The sequence below is a fragment of the Cordyceps fumosorosea genome, assembly GCF_001636725.1.
Source record: "Cordyceps fumosorosea ARSEF 2679 chromosome Unknown scaffold_11, whole genome shotgun sequence".
NCBI classification, from domain to species: domain Eukaryota; kingdom Fungi; phylum Ascomycota; class Sordariomycetes; order Hypocreales; family Cordycipitaceae; genus Cordyceps; species Cordyceps fumosorosea.
Window position 1 is genome coordinate 314073 of NW_017387311.1, and position 22100 is coordinate 336172.

General features: G+C 56.4%; 6 protein-coding genes across 6 annotated transcripts; 3 read left to right on the plus strand and 3 right to left on the minus strand.

The window, feature by feature from the left end:
- ISF_04893 (two-component sensor protein histidine protein kinase) lies at positions 1-7628 on the plus strand (the record flags this gene model as incomplete). Its single annotated transcript, XM_018848498.1, has 2 exons — positions 1-140; positions 293-7628. The coding sequence occupies 2 exons, from the start codon at positions 1-3 to the stop codon at positions 7626-7628; spliced, it is 7476 nt and encodes a 2491-aa protein (XP_018704224.1).
- A 994-nt stretch (positions 7629-8622) lies between these two features.
- On the plus strand, positions 8623-9480 carry ISF_04894 (hypothetical protein; the record flags this gene model as incomplete). Its single annotated transcript, XM_018848499.1, has 1 exon — positions 8623-9480. One exon carries the CDS (start codon positions 8623-8625, stop codon positions 9478-9480), a length of 858 nt encoding a protein of 285 aa, XP_018704225.1.
- Positions 9481-10413: 933 nt separating this feature from the next.
- Positions 10414-11862, plus strand: ISF_04895 (hypothetical protein; the record flags this gene model as incomplete). The annotated part of the gene is made up of 1 exon (XM_018848500.1): positions 10414-11862. The coding sequence occupies one exon, from the start codon at positions 10414-10416 to the stop codon at positions 11860-11862; it is 1449 nt and encodes a 482-aa protein (XP_018704226.1).
- Positions 11863-12399: 537 nt separating this feature from the next.
- On the minus strand, positions 12400-13776 carry ISF_04896 (Drug/metabolite transporter; the record flags this gene model as incomplete). The annotated part of the gene is made up of 1 exon (XM_018848501.1): positions 12400-13776. One exon carries the CDS (start codon positions 13774-13776, stop codon positions 12400-12402), a length of 1377 nt encoding a protein of 458 aa, XP_018704227.1.
- Positions 13777-14831: 1055 nt separating this feature from the next.
- On the minus strand, positions 14832-15975 carry ISF_04897 (Aldo/keto reductase; the record flags this gene model as incomplete). The annotated part of the gene is made up of 2 exons (XM_018848502.1): positions 14832-15554; positions 15637-15975. 2 exons carry the CDS (start codon positions 15973-15975, stop codon positions 14832-14834), a joined length of 1062 nt encoding a protein of 353 aa, XP_018704228.1.
- A 696-nt stretch (positions 15976-16671) lies between these two features.
- ISF_04898 (Vacuolar multidrug resistance efflux pump) lies at positions 16672-21285 on the minus strand (the record flags this gene model as incomplete). The annotated part of the gene is made up of 4 exons (XM_018848503.1): positions 16672-17287; positions 17344-17430; positions 17484-20983; positions 21058-21285. The coding sequence occupies 4 exons, from the start codon at positions 21283-21285 to the stop codon at positions 16672-16674; spliced, it is 4431 nt and encodes a 1476-aa protein (XP_018704229.1).
- Between the last annotated feature and the right edge of the window lie 815 nt (positions 21286-22100).

Below are 22100 nucleotides of genomic sequence, written 5' to 3' on the forward strand. Positions count from 1 at the left end.
ATGGTCGGTGCCGCTGTTGTCGCGGAAGAGGCCCTCGACCCCCCTCCGCCTCCCCCGCGCCTCTTTGAGCGCCTGCGCCAGATAGCCGGCTACACCTGGGACGAGTCCATCCACCCGATTCACTCCACGTACGACTACTGGTACGTCATTCTGCGCCCGCCTCCCTCAGTGCGAACCCCCTCTTTCGACAACGAGCCGTCCCGTGTCAGCGTTGTCGCCGTCGTCGGCGTCTGCATCCCCTCCCACACTTGCTTACCGTACTCCCGTGTTCTAACCGCCCGTTGTGCTGCAGGTACATTTTCGGCACGCGGCTTGTGCCTCAAGCCCCGACACCATCCGCCTCGTCCCACCACCTACAAAGCGCCGCAATCGCGGGCAAGCTACGGCCATCAACCTCGGACCATGGCGCTGGACAACAAACACCCACGTCCGCCTTGGATGGCGAGCCATTCCCCTCGCCGTCCATCTTCTCCCGCCCTCCCTCGACAGCCTCGTCAACCTCTGCTACCGATTCCTCCTACGCCGAAGAACCCATCGTTGCCCGCATCTCTCTCCACACCTTTCGCGAGGAGCGGGCTTTTCAGATCGCCAAGAACTTCTTGGCCAAGGCTGACCCAAACGCTCATCATATTGTCAGACCACTTGATCTCATGAGGCTACCTCCGACCTCGGGAGACCGCTCCGCCCTCGTCGTCGCCATCTATCAGCGCATCGGTCCTAACTACCTGTTTGACGTCCTCGACATGGGCCCCGCCCTCTATAGAGCCCGCAAAGATGGCGAGTCCTACCAATCCTACTCCGACCTCCAACTCGCTCCCAGGCAAACCATCAGCCTTGAACACTTTCTCGATTTCGCAATAGGTGCAGCAGAGTGCCTCGAGATTCTCCACCATCACCATGGCATGATTCATGGCGAGCTTCGTGGCGATGCCTTTCACTTCAACGTCGAGACCAACCAGGTTCGAATCGTCTCGTTTGGCTCCGGTTTGCGATCCTTCGAGCATGGCCTGACTAGTACCGGCTGGTCGACCCTTTCCAAGGAAATCGGCGCCAAAAATAAGCTCCTCTACATAAGCCCCGAACAGACAGGCCGCATGCCGGCAGAGCCCGACAGCCGCACCGACATCTACTCCCTCGGCGTCCTTTTCTGGACCCTCCTCACACGGCAGCCCGTATTTAGCGGCGACAACCCCCTCGATATCGTCCAGGGCGTCTTGAACAAGAAAATACCAAACGTCACCACTGTCCGGCTAGGCATCCCCGACGTTATTGGACGCATCATACAAAGGTGTACCGCTAAAAATGTAGCCGACCGCTACCTCTCCGCTAGCGGGTTGCGCCACGACTTGGTCTTGGTCCAAGAGCATCTTGGTAACGGAGACCTTCAAGCCCTTGCTGATCTGCATATCGGCTCCAAGGACGTCTCGTCTTTTTTTCTGCTTCCCACAGTCATGATTGGCCGGGACAAGGAGAGGAATGAGCTGCTTCGTGTCATTGACCGCGTATCTAGATCTCACTCTGTACAAGCCAGAGGCCCGCACCCGAAATCTTCTGACGGTTCTAGCTTCCACAACGATGCCTTCCTACCCGATGACGCCTCTAGTGAAGGCGCTAGCTCGACTGGCGACGGCAACACCCGGCGAAGCGCTTCCTTCACTCAAACGTCCATCAACGACCAAAGGCTGTTCAAGGGCAGTTTTCAGTCCTCGGCACCAGCCGATTCGCATAATTCAGACAGCGCCTCCACATCACACTCCATCAATACCCTCCCGGCGCCTCGTATAGCCCGTCGTTGGGAGCGCCACCAGTCCATGTCCAATGACACCAACTCTGCTGCCGATAGCTCTGGCTATGACGGAAGTCGCCACGGTGGCGTAGACTCGGGAGCGTCCACACTATCCAGACAGCTCGGAACCGCCAAATTCAGGCGTAGAGGCCATTGCGAAGTTGTCGTGATTGACAGTGCTGGTGGTTTGGGCAAGAGCTGCTTGATACAGTCCGTATTGCCTGATATTCGCAGACGTGGATATTGTGCCACGGCCAAGTTCGATTCCGCAAGGCGAGCAGCACATGGTCCACTCATTAAGCTCCTATCATCCCTCTTCAAGCAAGTCTGGGGCGAGAGAAACACGGACACGCCGTTTCACCAAGCGCTGAAGCAGTACGTCCGCCCCGTCTGGCCCATGCTGCACAAAACTTTGGGCCTTCCCGAGTTTTTGTTAGGCCCGGCAGATACCGTAGCTTCCCGCACTATATCGCTATCGCAAAGCTCGGGGCTGCGGAACAACGGCCGTGTTGGTAAGCGCAGAGGCTCCTCCCCCGGTATCTCGCCCGGCCCCTCTGGTGGCGGAACCAGCATCGCCTCTCAGACCGCCCACGACTTTCTACGCGTTGGCGCCTCGACAAAGACGAGACGTTTTGTCAACACGTTCCTCGACGTCTTGCGCGTTTTTACACACCACAAGCTCATTTGCTTCTGCTTGGAAGACCTTCACTTCGCCGACGAAGAGTCCCTGGAGCTCGTTTCCCAAGTCATCAGCGCCCGTATGCGAATGGTCATAATTCTGACGCACCGTCCCGAAGAACTCTCAGCCGAAAAGATGCAGAGCGTCGTCTACTCTCCAGAAATCCAAGAACTGCCCAAGAGCAGTCGGCCAACCATAACGAAGTTAAAACTGGCCCCCTTCACCGAAGCAGAGGTTCTGAAGTATGTTGCCGCGACCCTCGCTAGGCCCACCGACGATATCCTGCAATTAGCCATGGCGATCCAATCCAAAACGGCAGGCAATCCATTCTATATCCGCGAGATGCTCAGCATATGCAACCGAAAGCGGTGTATCTGGTACGACTATCGCGACTCACAGTGGCACTACGATCTGGACAAGATCTTTGCCCAGTTTCAAGGGGAAAAAGACTTTGAATTGCTCGACACCGATTTCATTACTCGACGACTGAACGAATTACCACCCGCAGCCCGAGCCGTTCTGGCATGGGCAGCTCTCATAGGAAGTTCCTTTTCCTTTGAGCTTATCTGTCGTTTGATGCATGGCGAGTACAACTTCGAAGACGGAGCTCCGCTTTGCGCTGCTGAATCCCCTATGCAAAGCAAGTACACAGAAGGCGAGGCTATCGAGGGTTTACAAGCAGCTGTACAAGCCTATATTCTTGTTCAAAGCGAGACGGAGGATCGTTTCCGATTCGCACATGACCGATATATACACGCCTCGTCAGGCTTGAAGGAGTGCAACGAGCAGAAGATGCATTTTATCATTGCGCAGACTTTGATGAAGTATTATCCTGATGACTCAAGGGAACGAACCAACGTTGCTAGACACATCTGCAAAGCGGTCCCTTTGATCAAAACGCGAATCCCAAAACGAGAGCACTTCCGCAAACTCCTAACAGAATGCGCCCAAGATGCCGTCGAGAACGGAGCCCGACCGACGGCTTCCAAATACTATAGCAAGGCACTGCAATTGCTGCAGCCCGGACCTTGGGACCCGGACAGCCCTGATGTCAGCTACGACGAGACGCTTCGACTACACCTACGCACAGCTGAGTGCTATCTCTACATGAGCAAGCTATCTAAAGCCAACGACCTGTTATCCATCATATTTTCCAACGCCAAGACACCGCTGGACAAGGCCCCTGCCTATGTACTGCAGTCTCGCATCTTTGCCCAAAATGGCAACTCCTTGGCTGCCCTGATTTCCCTGAAAGACTGCATGGCCACTATTGGCGTGGACGTCGAAAGAGAGCCAACATACGAAGCGTGCGATAAGAAGTTTGAGGAGCTGGCAACAAAGATCAAGTCGATGGATCGGTCCACCATCACAGCTGCACGGACTAGCAACGACCAGGTCATGGCGTCCATTGGCGCCGTGCTGTCCGAAAGTTTGAGTGCTGCCTGGTGGAGTGATTGTTTGGAGTATTACTACCTTACACTGGTCATGCTCGATACTCATCTCACGCGGGGGGCATTCCCACAGTCTGGTGTGGCGTTCCTCAACATGGGTGTCGTGGCCCTCTGTCGCTTTTCAATGGCTGAGTTTGCCGTTGAGCTCGGCGTCATCTCACAGGATCTACTTTACGATGGACGTGACACGTTCTCCATTGCCCGCGGCCAGATGCTCCATACATTCTTCCTTGCGCATATTCACTGCTCAATGCCGGTCTCTGTGGCGCAGACGGAAGATGCCATTGAGTTGGCTTCGGTCGGCGGTGATCGAATGTCGACAATTCTCAGCTACGGTCTTACAGCGCATACCAAGTTCTTTGCGAGCGAGAACCTTGACGACTTGGAGAGCTACTGCCAATTTGCATGCGAGGAGATTCCTACCTGGTATTCTGACACAAGAGGTGGTGCCATGATTGTGGCTATCCGACAGACATGCCGTGCTCTTCAAGGCAAGACCCACGTGGGTGATGCCCTCGGTATCATGTCTGATGATCACCATAATGGACCTCGATATAAAACTTGGCTCACGACGCAGACGCAGGAGAGCAATCGATCCCTTCTGTTGTACGAAAGTGTCGAGCTTGTTAATTTGTTCTTATATGGGCACTATGAAAGAGCAGTTGAGCTAGGCAGGAAATGCTATAATCACCTAGACGCCATCTGGTCTGCGCGCAACAGTCGCCTGACTCTACTCTTCTACGGCCTGGCTAGAGCCGGACAGCTGCTGAGACAAATGCAAGATCCGCGCTCGCCCACGGCCAACTTTTCGGCACAAACGCAGGAAATTGTCAAGGAAATGCAAGGTTTTGTCGACAAGATCCAGCAGTGGTCAACGGTATCAGATGTCAATTATCTCTGCTGGTCACGGCTTTTGGAGGCGCAAGTGGTGGAGCTTGTCGGCGATCACGGCGAAGCAGTGCAACATTATGAAGAGGCTCTCGATCATGCCAGTGAGCACGGGTTTGTCTTTGAAGAAGCCCTGGGCAATTACCTCATGGCCGGTTTCTTCCTTCGCCGGCGCGCCAGACGATCTGCCCGATCCGCGCTGCTGGAGACAGTGGGCTTATACCGCCAGCTTGGTGCCACTGGAGTCGCAAGAGCAATCGAAGAAGAGCACTGCTTGCTGCTTCGTGGACCTACCCGAAGCCACCAGACGGCAGATGCCGCAATGCAGACTGATTTCGTAACGGACACCTCGTCTGTTCAATATCCTCACGTGGATGGCGAGGACGACCACCAGCTGAATCAGGTCAATTCGCATACTCTAATGGAGGTCAAAGGCGACAGGATAGGAGCCTGGCGCGGCTCCATGGATATGCAAAGCGACGACGTATCTGGACTCCCCACGCTCGATATGATTGACCTGCACGCTATTCTGGTTTCTTCACAGGTCATCTCATCCGTGTTGCAAATCGACGAGCTTCTCAAGACCATGTGCGATGTGATCTTGCAGACGTGCGGAGGCTCGGCGACTCTCGCTGCCATTGTGGTGCAAGACCCGGATGCAGGTGATAATTCGTGGTGCATTGCCGCCAGTGGTGACCCCGAAAAAGGCGCATCTGCGCACAACCCAGGCCTCCCTCTTGCCGCAAACTCCTTGATTGCAGACAATGTTGTGCTGTACTGCACACGCTTCCGCGAAGCTGTCTTCATCCCCGACCTCAGCGTTGATGAGCGTGCAGGCAACGTTAACGATACCTGGCTGCAAAAGAACCCACTAGGGAGATCCATCATTGCTATTCCTATTGCGCACGGCGACAAACCGCTTCTTGGTGTCTTGTACATGGAAGGTGAGCCTCGCTCGTTCACGGACCGCAACGTCACCGTGTTGCAGCTCTTGGTGAACCAGTTAGCGATCAGCTACTCGAACGCACATACGATGAGGGATCTCGAAAAAGTGTCGGCCGAGAATCGCTCCATGGTGTCTGTGCAGCGCCGGGCTCTAGAGAAGGCGATCAAGGCGGAAACCAAGGCCAAGGATGCAGAGGCTGAAGCCAACCGCAACGTTAAGCTAGCCGAGGAGGCAGCCAAGGCAAAGTCCATCTTCCTGGCCAACGTGTCTCACGAGCTGCGCACGCCGCTCAACGGTGTGATTGGCAACTCTGAGCTGCTCCGGGATAGTGACCTGAACAGAGAGCAGCTGGAGATGGCCGATTCCATCCGAGTGTCTGCAGATCTTCTCCTGACAGTGATTAACGACATTCTCGACTTTTCCAAGATGGAGGCGGACAAGATGAAGCTCTACATAATCGCCTTTAACCCCGAGGAAATGGTTCGTGAGGTCGTCCGTGCCGTGTCGTACAGCAATCGCGAGAAGACGTCCAAGAAGAATGTCAAAATCATACAAGACATCAACTTGCCGTCGATGCTGATTTACGGAGACCCTATTCGGCTGCATCAAGTTTTGGGTAATCTGATTGGCAACAGTCTCAAGTTTACAGAGGACGGATCCATTACGATTGGAGCGAGACTAGACTCAGAAACAGCCGAGAGCGCGACTCTCACGTTCTGGGTCAGGGATACGGGAATTGGCATTCAGCCACAGCAACTCGCCAAGTTGTTCCAGCCGTTTAGTCAAGCTGATGCTGGAACGGCGAGGAAGTATGGTGGCAGCGGTCTTGGTCTCAGCATCTGCAAGTCTCTGATAGAGGTCATGATGAAGGGCAAGATTCAACTGGAAAGCGAAGAGACTGTTGGCACAACGGCCTGGTTTACAGTGACGTTTGAAAAGACAAAGGCAGACGTCCTCGCTGGCGACGCGCTTGCCAAATCGTCACCACTGATCGAGCGGTACTCGAGCCTGTCGCCAAGCTATGAGCGGGCGACTGTTGCTAAACCGCCCATGAATCTATCCAAGCTCGCGACGGAGGATATCCGCGTGTGCATAGCTGAAGACAACCCGATCAACCAGAAGATTGCGATTCAGTATGTGAAGCGACTCGGATACCGCCACGTCGTGGCTTATGAAAACGGCATGAAGGCGATTGAAGGCCTGCGTGCCAAGGCCAAGGATGGTCAGCCGTATCACATCATCCTGATGGATGTCATGATGCCTGTCCTGGACGGGTACGAAGCAACCAAGCTCATTCGCAAAGATCCGATCGAGGCTGTACGAAAGATTCTTGTCATTGCCATGACGGCGTCTGCTATCCAGGGCGACAGAGAAAAGTGCTTGGCAGCAGGAATGAATGACTACCTGGCCAAGCCCGTGCGGGCCGATGTGCTTCGGCGTAAGCTGGACGCGTATGTCAATGCGCCGGAGAACCCATTCCCAACACCATCGCCGAGCCCGCTGGAAATTTCACAGGCCGAGTACGACGCCAGATTGAGGGCGGTTTCCGAATCGGCCAAGGAGCAGACGTTTAGCCGGCAAGCTCTGCGGACAGATGCTAGCATGGATCCGATGGAGGAGGGCGCTGTATTCAACCAGCCGCTGGACTCGGAGGGTCTACGAGCGTGCGATAGTCCGATCTTTGGCTCGTCAGCGCCGTCGTTTGTGCACCGCAGCCGGTCCGTTCACAGCTCGACATCGAGGACGCCGAGCCCGTTGGAAGTACCCGGTGATAAGAAAGCGGGCGACGGCGCGGGGCGACTGAGCACAGACAGTAAGGGAAAGGCGGAGACGGAAAACAGGAACGGCACTGTGGCGAATGGAGCGAACGAAAGATGATGATCCTGAAGACGGCGGATGTCTGCGAATCATGGCAGGTAATGGATCAGCCATGAGGCATAGACACGGTGGTGTTGGCGTCTATCCGTGGTTGAGTATATTTTTCTAGACGGATTTCATTCTTCTTGTCATTGTGATTTTAGCGTCTTTTTACCCTTTTTATTTTCTTGGCCTATATCTGGCGTTGGACCATGGAATGGTTAAGAGGCGTGGGAAGGGGGCAATGGAAGGAAGCATGGGCGAGACATTTTGGGCTTAGAGTTAAGGCCATCTCGCTCCTTATCTGTAACGAACTTTTTCTTCTTCTTCTTGAATCTCTTTTGATCATTTTCAAATTTTTTTTTTTCATTTCATCTGTCTTGATGGCATGGTTTTTGGATAAGTGAAGAAGGCTGACCAAACGGATGTATGCATCAAGCTGCTGTGGGTAGGGGATAAATACCACGGTAGATTTCTTTTTAATAAACCAGGGATATCTTAATTTGAATAATATTCTGTTGCTTTTTTGGTTCTTGGTGAAAGCAAGGAAATGTGTACCAGGAAATAAGGCTGCGGATGTTTCATTCATGACAACGCCCGAGGCTTGGATGTGGCGTGAGCTGCGACCATGTGGTGCGGAGAGAAGCCAATGACGGAGGTTGAGTCGTGCAGACATGTAGGCTTGGCACAGATGGGGCATAAAGAAGGCTTTGATGAGCAAGATTATTTACGCTACAGGGAATGGACTGAACAAGGTCCAAGGCTGCCCGACCTTGCCCGGTGGCGCAGTTGGTCGCAGTCAGGCTCTGGATGTGTGGGCTCTCATGACGTCGCGTCCGCAGGGGTGGGTGGGTGGTGATGACTTATATATATATGACGGGGGGTCGCGATCTGATAATCTCTGTCTTTTTTCCATGTACTTGCTCCAAAGGAAGAATGGAGAAATCGGTCAACACATCTTGACTCATTAGATTGTGATTTCAACACATGACCTGACAAGATTCTTTGGCCAACGATGACGAAATCACACGACGAGCAACCGCCGAGCTACGACAGCTGCGTCGCGTCCACCTCTTCAGATCCGCTTGAGGAGCCGGTCCTCCTCGTTCTCGTTGGGCAGAGCATCCGCGCGGGCTCCGCGGCCGGCGCCCCGCTGTTCGAGACGAACCGGGGCGTGGCCAACCTGGGGCACGCGACGACCTGCGTGGAGCTTCGCCGCGTGGAGCGGCGCGTCGACAGCAGCAGCAGCAGCAGCGGCGGCTTGGAAGCCGTGGAGGACGCCAAAGAATTCGGCGGCGACGACGGCGAGGCGGCGACGACGACGACGCCGCGGGTCAAGGTCCGCAGGCGGCACGTCATGGACCTGGTGCACCCGACGGGCAAGGGCGGCACGGTGACGAGCGTGGGCGAGGCGATGACCGGGACGCCGGGGTACTACGCGAAGCCGTGGACCAAGATGACCTACCCGGGCGTCTGGGGGCTGAAGAAGGCGTCGTCGCTGCTGGGGATGCGAGGGGGAGGCGGTTGGCAGGTGCTGCCGGTGAAGGAGAAGGCAAAGTACGGGGAGCCGAGGTTCGAGGATGGCAAGGGAGGGGTAGAGGTGCTGTTCCGGGTGGTCAAGGCAGCAGGAGGGGGCTCGTATGAGTGGAGGACGGGCGGCGAGGGGGATGGGCGGCTGCTGGCGGTGGAGGAGCTGGGTGAGGGCGAGGGCGAGGGGGATGATGGGAACGGCAAAGAGCATCGGCTGCGGACGACGACGGGCATGGAGAGGAGCCTGATGGACGTGCTGGTGGCCATGTGGTGCTGCAGGATCTGGGAGGAGTCGGCGGCGGCGCAACCGCCGGTCCACGAGGGTCTGGACAAGGGTGAGTGAAAGTTACCGGGGGGGGGAGGGTTTGAAGGATGAAGCAGGTTGGACATTGCTAACCCGCTAGTTGTGAAACAGTGCGTCGACGACTGCGGCTCGCCAAAGAATTTCCGGGCACATCGGGGGTTACGCTGGGCATTGGCGCGGCGGCTGTGTTTTAGATGCGTGATGGAGGGGGAGGAAGATGAAGGAGATAAGCCATGTCCCATGGCCTCGAGAAGGGTGTGACTGGACATGGACGAGTTGGAACGAAGACGAGCTTCGGCCAAGAGGTGTCGGATAGATCTGGAATGAGACAAATTTGCAAGTTCACGGGATGGAAGTAAATATAAGCGAAGCAAAATGCATGCTTCCAAGCACCAGCGGCCTTGGATATATGTACATTGATTGCCTTTGGTAGTACCTGCCTGATACCTATGTAGATGGACTGAAGCCCCGGGGGGGGGTTGGAACGGGGCCGCCGAGAAATACCACGGATGTATGGATGTATGGATGTATGGATGTATGGATGTACATAGGTAATAATAAGGCACGCAAGGTCACCGGGTTACAGTGAGTGAGTAGTTAGTGAGTGACAGTGACCCCTCTATCCTTCCTCCCTCTTGCCTACCGTCGACATACAATACGCTCCTACTGTATAAAAGCGCCACAATCAAATCAACCAGCCAATCAATCAATCAATCAACCAATCAATCAATCAACCAATCAATCAACCAACCAATCAATCAATCAATCAATCCTTCCTTCCTTCCTTCCTTCATTCATTCATTCATACACAGACGTCGCCTCGTCTCTCTCAATTCTTTTCATCATTAACTTGAAAAAATTTTTTTTTTCTCACCGTATTCATTCTTGCCTCAGACCTCATTTCTTCATTTTTGCCATTGCTTAATTCTTACCATTGCATTCATATCCCATTCTTCCCCATCCTGCCCGCACATGTCCGAGACCCCCCCGCCACGGCTACCCACCGCCATCGCCGGCGACAATCATGACGCCCGTCGCCGCAGCGGCCCGCCGTCGCTCGACGACCTCCCCAATGAGCTGTTCGTCGAAATCTTCTCCTACTTCAGCGCAGCTTCCACGCTGGAGCCGCGCTTCCGCGACGACGCATCCACCATCATGGACGACTACCTCGCCGCCCGCGGGTCCTCTCCCTACCACCACCTCCACCACCACCGTCACAGCAACGACAGTCAAACCCGCACGCCGCTCAAGGCCATCTCGCTAGTATGTCGCCGCTGGCGAGACGTCATTCTGCCGTGCCTCTTCCGCCACGTCCTCTGGACCTTTCGCCGCTTAGAGCAGCCGCCGGCCTCGGGAGGAGGCGAGCCTGACGACGACGTGGAGCGCCTCGAGCTGCTCGCCTTTCTGCGGCGGAACCGGCTCGGCGATGCGGTCAAGGGCATCACGCTGCACGTCCCCTGCCCGGAGCACCTGATTGACGACCCGACGGAGTTGGTCGGACGGTGGGGCCTGGTCCCGGACTCGACGGCGGCCGCGCTGATCTCGCCCAAGGATGAGGAGGGCGGTGGGCAGGATGAGGACGACGTGGGCGTGGTGCTGTCTGATTCGGTCAGCCTAGTGCTCGCGGACGTCAACGGCCACGCCACCTGGGCCAACACCTGGTTCTGGGCGCTCCTCTTCCGCGTCGTCACCGACCCGCTGCGCGTCAGCCTCCTCGCCGCCCCCGTCGTGCTCGCCACCATGATCAGCCGCAAGGTCTTCACACGGTGCCAGCCGCAGCTGATGACGCGCTACCACCTGCTCTCCGTGTCCCGGCCGCCGCCGGGCTGCCAGCTCGACCACCCCCCTCCGCCCCACCCCGGTGTGCGACAACCTGCCCTGCGAGCTGTTCGCCCGCCAGCCACCGTGGACCGCGCTGCTCGCCAACGAGGGCTCCTCCGTGTCCATCTACAAGACCGACGGCTACGGCGACACCCCGCCCTCGCCGCTGCTCAGCCTCCTCGCCTCGCGCGACCCGGCCACCCGCCGCGACTTTCTCTGCGGCGCCCTGCGGCGTCTCGAGTACGTCGCCGTCGTGCCCATGGCCACCCACGTGCAGGTCGCGCTGACCTCGCCCGCACTCGTGCCCCCGCACCTGGAGGAGCTGTACGTGCAGCTGATGCCTCGCCGCCGGGGCAGCAGCGTCGGCGACCCGCTCGACGGGCTGGACAGGGAGGACGTGCTCGTGGAGCGCGACATGGCGTATTCGGCGCTGTTCCAGGGCATCTTCGTGCCCGGCCCGCGGCCGGAGTGGCGGTCGCTGTGCGTGTTCGAGACGGGCGACGCCGAGGACGACGAGCTCGCGTGGGAGGAGGCGGTCGAGACGGTGCTCGCGAGCGGCTCCGGGTGGGAGGTGGACGGCCTGGGAAGGTTCGTGCGTGACGTTCCGGGACAGGAGGAGAGGCGTAGGAGGAGGAGGCGGACGGGCGGTGGCGGGTGGGAGCTGGCAAGCGTGTAGATTGCAAGCGTGTAGATTGCAATTTTCAGGTGAGGGGCTGTGATGTTGGGAGCCTCGTGTTGGGCCTCATGTTACACACGGTTTATGGCACGCTTACAAATTGTATACATGTTTGAGTATCCGTAACGATTAATGAAATCAGGCACAACCGTCCGTGCCGCAAGCAGTTCATTTTTGGACGACTAACACCGCCATTTCCTTGCAGTTGCTGAAAGAAAAGGAACAAAAAAATTCCGTCCAGCCTCGACGGGCGTCTACTGTGTGATACGCCGTTATGCTACTCCCAAAACAAGAACCCCAGATATGCAAGATTTGATCCAACCAAGTAAAGAAACTGCGTGTCTTGTAGCCGAGACACACGCAACGAATAGTACACGCAAAAGACGTACATGATGAAAACCGTGTTAAGCGGGCGTCAAAAGCAAAGAAGAAGAAAGAACACGTAGGAAAAGATGGCGCGCTCATGCATCGCTGCCGCTCATGTTGGCATCCTCGTCGTCGCTGTCCGTCAAGTCGACCGCCAGCTTCTGCGCCTCGTGCTCCGTCATCTCGCGGTACGTGCTCCAGCTCAGCGCCAGGAACGCCACCACGATCATCGACCCGCCCAGCATCGCCGCGCCGCTCAGCGGGCGCCCCGTCAGCGCCCAGTCCGCCAGCGCCACGATGAAGATGGTGAGGAGCGCGGCGACCGAGGAGAGCACCGGCGAGGTGAGACTGATGAGGACGAGGAAGGAGCCGCTGAAGACGGCGTTGCAGAGCACGGCGAGCAGGACGAGGCGCGCGGTGGCGGCGTCGGGGAGGCGGAAGCGCTCCCAGCCGAGGAGGTGGAGGACGGGGAGCGGGACCCAGAGGACGGTGAGGGTGAAGAGGCCGATGAGGGAGCCAAAGGTGTTGGCGAAGATCATGCCGCGGCCCGGCGAGACGCCGTCGGGCGGGCAGGCGTAGCGCTTGTACATGACCTCGTACAGCCCGTAGAGGACGGAGCCGAAGCCGATGACCACGTTGCCGAGGAAGCGGTTCTCGGAGGAGGCGTCGGGGCCGGACGAGGATGCGCCGGCTTCGGCACCGCCGGTGTCGCCGTACGCGACGACAAGGACGCCGACGATGGCGATGAGCACAGCAACGGACTTGTCGAAGCGCAGCGGCTCGCGCAGCAGCGGCACCGAGAAGGCGTACGCGAAGAAGGCCGAGCAGTTGTAAATGGCCGTCAAGTCCGACGGCGTCGTCATGCTCACCGCCACGTACCAGCTCAGCCCCGCCACCGTCAGCGCCGTCGTCACCATCGCCGTCACCCTGAGCATGTACCGCGCCGAGCGCGCCGTGTACCCCAGGCTCGCCCCGAACACGTCGAGCGTCTGCGCCTCGACCATGAGCGCCGTGGTCTTGAGCAGCTGGGTGTGGCGGCGCCAAAAGACCGGCCAGGGCTGGTCGAGGCGGCGCAGGCGCAGGACGAGCAGCTGGGCGGGCCAGAGGACGACCCAGCTGCCGTGGGTCAGGTACATCATGCAGTAGGCCTTGTCCCAGCCGAGGTCGTGCTGGATGTGCGCGCTGAGCTCCGTCTGCGCGCAAAAGGCGACGAGCGAGACGGCGAGGAAGAAGGCGGCGTAGGTGTACTTCTTGCGCGCGGCCTGCTCGGCGGCGAAGCCGCGCGGGCTGCGCGAGCGCATGGCCGTGGAGCGGCGCGAGAGGGTCGGGCGGCTCGTGGTGTTGGACGTGGTGCCGCCGCGGGTGGGCGTGAGGGTGCCGTTGGAGCGGCCGCGTTCGGCGGCGTCGACGGTATCTTCGGGCTTGGCGAGCAGCGGCGTGCCGTAGACGCCTCCTTCGTTGGGTCGAGTCATGGCGGCGTCGGGTTCACAGTCGGGCCCCGAAAACTAGCGGGCGTCGGGAGGGGGAGGGGGGGAAGGAAGGGGGCGGTTTGTCGATTAGGGCATGGAGGCACGCGAGCACGAGAAGTCGTTGTCGCGGAGGGTTTGTCGTGAGTTTTTCAGGGTGGGAGAACGGGTACGAGATAAGGGGCTCCCACGAAGGGATCGCCGTTTGCTGTAAATTGGGTTGGGGCGACGTCTGGCATGTATTGGTCGTGCGTTGGGCGGAGAGGTTTGGAAAACGAGCGACGTTGGGGCGCTGGTGAAGGAAAGGGGGAGGCGAGTTGGTAGGTTGATTTTTTTTGGGTCGTGGTTGGAATTCTTGATGGCCTTCCGGTTGCGATTTGATTTGACGGCTGGAAGATGAAGGGAAGAGGATTCAAGGGGTCGAAGACGAGGTTGGGCGCGAAGAGTATCGGAAACGGTTTAGGAGGCGACGAATCGGAGCGAGGCTGAGCCGAAGCCACTGACTGAACGCGGGACAAAGTGGACAGCGAGACTGGAGGGTCTGGAGAACGGTGGGGAACGGGGTACGTCAGCGGTCAAAGACGAAGAATTGTTAAGAGGTCCAAAAAGGAAAAGGCGAAAAGATGCGCTGAAGAGGAACTACAATACAACTTCCATGGAGGACAAATTTTAAAAGTTGCGACGTGAGAATCAGCTGTGAAGGAGCCTCAGCTGGACCCCTACCCACACCACAATAGCAGGGAGCCGCTATGACCACTATAAAATCGACATTCAGCCACTGCTGCACAGGTGGTTCCAGTGCATCGCCGATGCAGCGCAGGCTGGTCATTTGGACAGCCAAAATCTTCTGCGCGACTGAATAAATTGGTGTCTGGTCACACGCACGTGTCACCTGCACGACGCCCCCTTCAAATAAGCATAACTTGACCTCTGCATGTTCTCTCTCCTGCATCTCTATCAAGGTCATCTACCCTTCTACCTATCGTCATCGTCTTGGGCAGCATCCCGCATTGCTCATCGCCCAGCCAGTCATCTCCAGCCAAGGCACGCAGCTCTTCCACTTACTTGGCCCCCGGAGCAAACAGCGCCTTTTGCGTGTCGTACGTGTACTCCAGCGTGCCATGCCAGTACGGCGCCGCATCCTGCTGCGCCGCCTCCCACGCCTCGTCCAGCGCCCTCACCACCTCCTCCGGCAGGGGCCCCTTCTCCAGGTCCGCCAGGTTGCTCTCCAGCTGCTCCACGCTCGACACGCCCACGATGACGCCGTCGTTCCCTCCGCCGACCACCCGCAGCGCCGAGTGGTGCACCGTCCACCGCAGCGCCGTCTCGATCAGCGTCAGCCCGTGCGCGTCCGCCGCCGCCTCGGCCAGCTGCAGCGCGCGGAACACGCCGTCCTTGAAGTACCGCGCGCGGTACCGCCCGCCCAGCGCGCCCGCCTCGTCCGAGAAGCGCCCGCTCTCCGGCACCGCGTCCCGCGACCGCACCTTGCCCGAGAACAGCCCGCCCGCCAGCGGGTTGTACACCACGATGTCGAGCCCGTACCGCCGGCACGCGACGAACAGCTCCCGCTCGACGTGCCGCGTGATGCAGTTGTACATGGCCTGGTACACCGTCGGCCGCACCCACCCGTTGTACTTGCACGTCAGCACCACCTCGGCCACCTCGTGCGCGGCAAAGTTGCTCAGGCCCAGGCGCACAAACTTGCCCGCCCGGTGCAGCTCGTTGATCGCCTCGAGCGTCTCGGCGAACGGCGTGCCGCGATCGGGGCAGTGGAGGTAGAGGATCTGATGAAGTGGAAAAGAGGGTTAGCCAACATCATCGTAAGGTTCACCATCGCCATTGACGCAGTTGCCCTCCGCCACTTACATCGACGCAATCGGTGCCCAGCTCCTTCAGGCTCTTCTCCACAGACTCAACCACCGCCTTGGCGTTGTTGGCCCCCGGCGTCTGCGGATACTCGACCTTGGTCGCCAGCGTGAAGCCCCGGTCCTTCCAGCCCGCCGCCCGCGTAAACGCCTCCTGCTGGCCGTCGACGTAGATGCGCGCCGTGTCGATCTCATCGTAGCCGCGCTCCCGCAGCGTGTCCAGAGCCCGGCCCAGCGTCGCCTCGTCCGTGATGCGCGCGCCGGCCTCCTTGCTCGGGCCAAACGTCATGAGGCCCAGGATCACCCTGGGCTTGATGCGGGTTGGGACGATGAGAGGCATTTTTCTGTTTGGTTTCTTCTTGATGGGTTGACTTTGATGCTGTTCTGAGTCGCTTCCGTAAGAGTTCTCGAGTTGGGTGAGTTGTGTAGGTTCCCAGCTGATGAGGGAAGCCGCGCCGTGCCCTTTTAGCTCCCTTTCCGGGTGCGGGGGAGGAGGGGTCATCTTGACTTCTCTCATTAGCTCTGGCAGCTCCCACGGCAGCTCCTACGGCAATGCATTCGGTATCGGCTCCCTCTGAGCCTGCAAATGTCACCATCGCTACTTGCCTCCGCCGTGACCGGACCTTCCACTTTTTTAAACAAGCGTCGTGACGTAGGAGCAGAGATGCTGTAGAAACCACAACCTGTCACTTGGTGACACGTACAGTCCAGTCGTTTAATTCTTTATCCGTCTTTTAAACGTTTTGCCCCCTTGGAAAGACAACGCCGGGAATTATTCAGCCAGATACTCATATCTCGTCAGGCAGACTCATATCTCGTCAGGTAGCCTCATATCTCATCAAATAAACTCATATCCTGTCACTTGTCACCACGATGACGGTGCTGTATATACATGATGTAGGCTCAACGGCCTGCCGGACTCGCGCTGTGGCTTGCTCATCTCGACGACTATTTACACACTTGGTGACAAGGCACACTCGGGAAGCGGCCTTCGCCAATCCACTCGGTATTCTATTCCAAAAGTGCAGACCATCGGCTACCAGCCGTACCTGCGCGCCTCATGCATAATAACTCCTTCAGACATCTCAAAAACGGCGCTGACATCCAAAATCGCTTCTTCCGTACGTGCCGCCACCAGCATCGTGCAGCCCAGGAACGAGTTGCGCATGACGTCTTGTATACGCTCTTGTGTCCAAGCATCGGCACACGTCGTCACCTCATCCACCAGCACCACCCTGCTGCCAGTCTCGCTCTGTCTGAGACTAGCCCTTGCAATGCACAGCAGCTGAACCTCGCCAGGCGAATAGCCTGCCTCATCTAGCACCGTATCGAGGCCGCTCTTATTCGTCAGGTTCTGCCAGATTCCAACGCGTCTCAACTCCGCCTCGAGAACATCATCTCGCTCTCGTGCGGCCTCGTCCATAATCCCCTCCTCTTCCTCTGAGGTGGTCTTTGCCGCCACGTCGTTCAGAGTGAGGGGCAGGAGGTTGGTTCGAATAGATTCATCAAATCTCACCTGGTCTTGGGAAATCGTCACTATGCGGGATCGAAGTTCGTCTCGGGACAGCATAGATACATCTATCCCATCAATCATGATCATGCCGCTGTAATCGACCAGCCCAAGGATGGCATTAAGGACTGACGTCTTGCCACTATCAAAATGTCATGGTCAGCAGTGGCTCACGGCAACCAGACGTGTCAATCTTACCTCCCAGTGCGGCCAATCAGCCCGACCCTTTCTCCAGCCTCAACAACCAATGTCAAGTCTTGTAAAGCATTCGTTTCTGAAGTTTCCCTTGAAATTTGTTAGGTCTTGAGGTGGCATCACTGTTCAATGCATGTGCTTACTCATATTTTGCCGTTACATTTTCCAACTCAATCTCTCCACGCCATGGCCAACCTTCGGGAGCTGGCTGAGCATTCCGCTCGGTTTCTTGCGGGGTATATCGCAGGAAAGAGCGCAGCCTCTCGAGCGAGCCAATCGGCGTTTCGAGCAGGGTACGCACCTCAAACAGCCTTTCCAATGTCCAGCTGAATTGGAATAGTGCTAGAAAGGATAAGCCTACTGCGGCTTCAGATGTGCTTCCAGGAAAAAATAACACAAGCAGTACTAGGCACGCAGCAATACTGCTAGTAAAGAGGCCGAGGACCATCACCAACCACTGTTGGAAGTAAAATAAATAGTAAAACGCCCTCTGGCTAATGTTCAGGAGCCCAAAGCTGATTCGTGTGTCAGCTTTTAGCCAACGGAAAGCGCGCATGTACATTATGCCATCGGCCGTCTCTTCAAACCGTTTGAACAGTGGCGTCTTAGCCTCGCTATCCAGCTTGCGCAGTTGGCGAGCCGTCTTGAAGTAGAAAATTTGGAGGTAATACAATGCAGCCACAAGAAGCGGCAGAATGGCGAACATGTACGATGCTCCCGAGACAATGATGGAGGTCTTGATCATGACGGAGAAGAGAGCGGATGCAGTCCTCATAGAGAAGAAAGGTAATTGGCGGGAGAGCATGCTTGCATCTTGGTCAAATTGCATCATGACTGATCCTATGTTGACAACACCAAGAAAAACAAGCGTGGATCCGGTGATGGCGTTTACGAGATGTTGGTGCAGTGCAAGAGAGGCTCTCGGCGCAAGCTTGACATGGAGCAGCCAATAAGACAGCGTTCCAATTAAGCATGTGATACCAGCCGAAGAAGCGTAGCCAGCGACAGAGTAAGTCGCTGATCGAGAATCTATCCAGTCTCGCACATAGACGTCTAGGATTGCCGTCAGTTTTGAACGCAAAGTAGAACGAGTCTTAATCTTACTAGGAATGTTCTCTCCAAGACTTAGGCAAAAGAGGAGCACGGTGTATAAAATTACCGAGAAGTATCCGATTGGTTTGATGTAAAGGGTACGTAGCCGTGTATTCGAGCCCAAATTTCCAGGCACGCCAGTTAATGCGGCGCGTGAGGAAAGTCTTTCAAACTCCAATGACCGACGTATGACTTCCTTTTCAATGTCTTCAACCTCTTCGGGAGGCCCTTCTGGTATAGAGTTGAAAACTTCCTTGACTTTGGCCGCGAAGGCGGGAGTCTGGAAAGGGTGGTCTTCAAGAGAAGCATATCCATGGCCGTCAAGAAGTAAAACTCTATCCGAGACGTCAAGGCTCTCCCGCAGATACGACACCAGAGCAACAGTGATACCCATTTCTCTCAAAAGCCCGCTTGCGCCGAACAAATGAAACAGGATAGACACGGCCGTCTTTTTGTCGAGAGCACCGAAAGGATCGTCAAAAAGCATGACCGCAGTGCGGGAGTAGACCGTTCTAGCGATACCGATGCGTTGTCGCTGGCCAGTGCTCAGATTTCTTCCAGCAGGCCCAACCATGTAGTCGGCTCCGCCAGGAAGTTGATCGAGGTCATCTCGCAACAAGCAGCATTCGACCACTCGCTGGAAGAAATCGGCGTTGTAGGGCAAGGGGCCTATGATGTTGTCAAGGATTGAGGCATCCTGCAGCCAAGTTATCTGGCCACATATGGCCATGTCTTCATGCTGTACGCAAATCGACCCTTCAATGAGAGACGCTTCACCAAGTATGCCCTGCAAGAGCGTGCTCTTTCCCGTCCTGGGTGAGCCAACGATTGCCGTAATTGACCCTTGAACGAGCGCAAAGTCAACGCGGAAGAGAATGGGCTGTCGTAGCCCGGGAGGTGCAATATCAACATCGATCACTTGAACTGGATGAACAAACTGCTCGTTCACTGGCGGGGCCCGGCGGTACTTGGGGAAGTGTTTGTCTCTGATGAACCGATACTCGTCTCTTTCAGGAAGACTCAGAAACTGCCGAATGGCGTCGAATCGGGCGTTGATGGATGACGTCGTCGAGTTCATATCCAAGAGCCGACCCAGCGGGCCCTGGATGGCTGCGACAAGGGCCAAGATGGGGAAGACGACGTCGGCAGATACAGTCTCTGTCAATTCAACTGGCGAAAGCGCTTGGCTGAGCACCCAGACAGGCGTCATGGTGTTTGCTGCTTGAATGAAAGGCACTGTTGCCGTTTCGAGTGATCGATGTCTCGTCAATAGTCGCAGTTCTTGTAGTCGCAGGCCTTGAAGAAAGGTGGCAACGGTCGGAGCTAAGCCCGTCATTTTGATTGCGCCTAGTTGATAGAGAAGGGACGACGTCTTTGCTACGCGAACCTCGGTCTTCTTTTTGCAGGCAGCAAGGGCTGGCTCGGTTACAAAGCCCCAGAACCACGAGAAGATGTTGGAGGCCAGGACTGGGACGAGCACCAGGAAGCATGCGTTCCCAACAAACCAGGAAAGAGCGTAAATGCCAAAGCATGTTTCCATAAAGGTGACAGGGAGCTCCAGGAATCTGGGCAATGCGGCAGCAATACCGTCAATGTCAGTGCTGATCAAGGAGATGGTTGCGGATGTCTGAGCATCTTTGTAGGAAATGCGATGGGTTTTCTCGATAGTCTGGGTAATCAAACTCCCACGCAAGCGCGCGACCATGAGGTAGTTCATATGGGCATACGATGATTTGCCAACAGTGACGCCGACGAAGGCCAATAGCGTCACAGCGACCAAGATGAGTTTGCGCAAGGTCGAGACCTCATCTTGGCCCAAGGCCTCGATGATTGCTTTCAAAATGAAAGGCTGGCTGAATGTGCACATGGCAAAAACTAGTCGTGGTACAAGCATTCGCTTGCCCTCGGTCCACCAGGCTGTAGCGCATGCCATCGACAGGCTTTCGAGTTCCAGAGATGGTGCTGCTTTGCCTTCAATTTGCGCCGTGCGTCGTATTTTCTCCATCTCATCAGTGGCGTCATCGCTCAGCTGCCAATAGCTCTTGAGCTTGTCATATAAGCGGTCGGACGCAAACTCGGACGCAATGGGCATCAGATTGCCGTTTTCGATGGAGATGCGAAGTTGCCTGGAAATGGAGAGGCGCGGGAAAATGAAGTACGCACGGCGCCTTTTCTCTTCTTGAAGAGCTTCGTATTGAGCTGCGTCCTGGCTGACCATGAGTTCCTCCTTTGAGAATGTCTCGAGGAGTAGAAGCAGGAAGCGAAAACCTCCAGCGGAAGTGGCAATGGCAGAAGCCGATGACAGGCCTTGAGCCAGGTAGAAAGAGTGGCACTTGGCCGCGTCAATCATGCAACCGGCGGAGAGGTAGAGAGGAAGCAAGGCAGACGGACGAATGCCTTGGCTTTCGATGTAGAGGATGATTCCTATGGTAAGAGCAACAACCAAGTCAATGAGTGCTGCGGCGACCATGGCATCGGCTCGGGGATCGAGTCGCATGCGGCGAAGAAGAAGGTTGGAGAACTCGAGACATATGAGGGACCCAGCGGCGAACTGAGGAGAGACGGGCGAGTTAGAGGCGTGGCAAAGTAGAGAGACGGTACCCGAGAAGGACATTCGTAGCTTACCAGTTTGAGGCGCAGAAATGGGACGTGACGCAGGTACACTGGCGGCTGGGAATAGTGATGCAGGAAAAAGGGCGACAGCGCCAGTACCAGAGCCAATGGCGCTATTTGAAAGACCAAATCCTCATATGTAAAGGTCGAGTTGACAGTGACGGCCGCATTGTCCACGAGGTTTTCCCACAACGACGAGGCGGCTGCGTGTGGCACGCCGTCAGCCGAGGTCGAGGCCATGCTTGGCCGCCAATTGCGGACGGAGGCCCGAGGTTCCGATGGCCGGTGTAACGGTAACAAGCTCAGGAAGTCATGTAGCTTCAAGAAGAGCACACCGGATTACAAGGGGCAAAGAACGGGCGCGTCTTGTCGACCATGTGGTGTTTGTTGGTAGTTGGTTGGAAGCTCGCAGCTGGCAGAATGTTAGGTGGCAGATTACCTTTGTCCTTATGTACTAGTCAATTCGCCGATCCGATGGTGGCGGGGGGAGTGGCGGTGGTGGGGGCGCAAATTGTACGTACCTTCGGCCTAGAACTGTTATTCTTATTCCAAAGACTTGGTAAGCTACCCAAACTTGACAATAGAGGAAAATAATATCAAAGAAATATTATGAAAACTAAAAAACCGGCGAGTGATGTGGTACCGACAGTTGAATGGTTGTCTCTTGTCCAATCCGTAGAACAACTTGTAGAGGGGCAGCTCCTCCGCGCGGGCAAGAAAAAGCTTTGAATAAGGTTTCAATGTAAGTAGCCGAGTCTTTCTTTAAAAAAAAAAAGAAGAAAAAAAGGACAAACCAGGAAAAGTATCCCCCAATACCGCAAACAAGGAAAAGGGACTTCCCCCACGCACATCCTCCGTTCTTTGCTCTGCCATTGCCCCCCCCCCCCCAGAATGCCGGTTAGATCTAGATACCCACAGGCAGACAGGCTATTGCCCTCAATTATCGTTCTCTTTACAAGCAGGTGGCGCACTCAACTTATTTTGTTCAAATCTTGGGTTGCGCTCGTCCGCGAGGCTCAACCTGCTTGGTCTGCGGCCCGTGTCAACACCTAGCA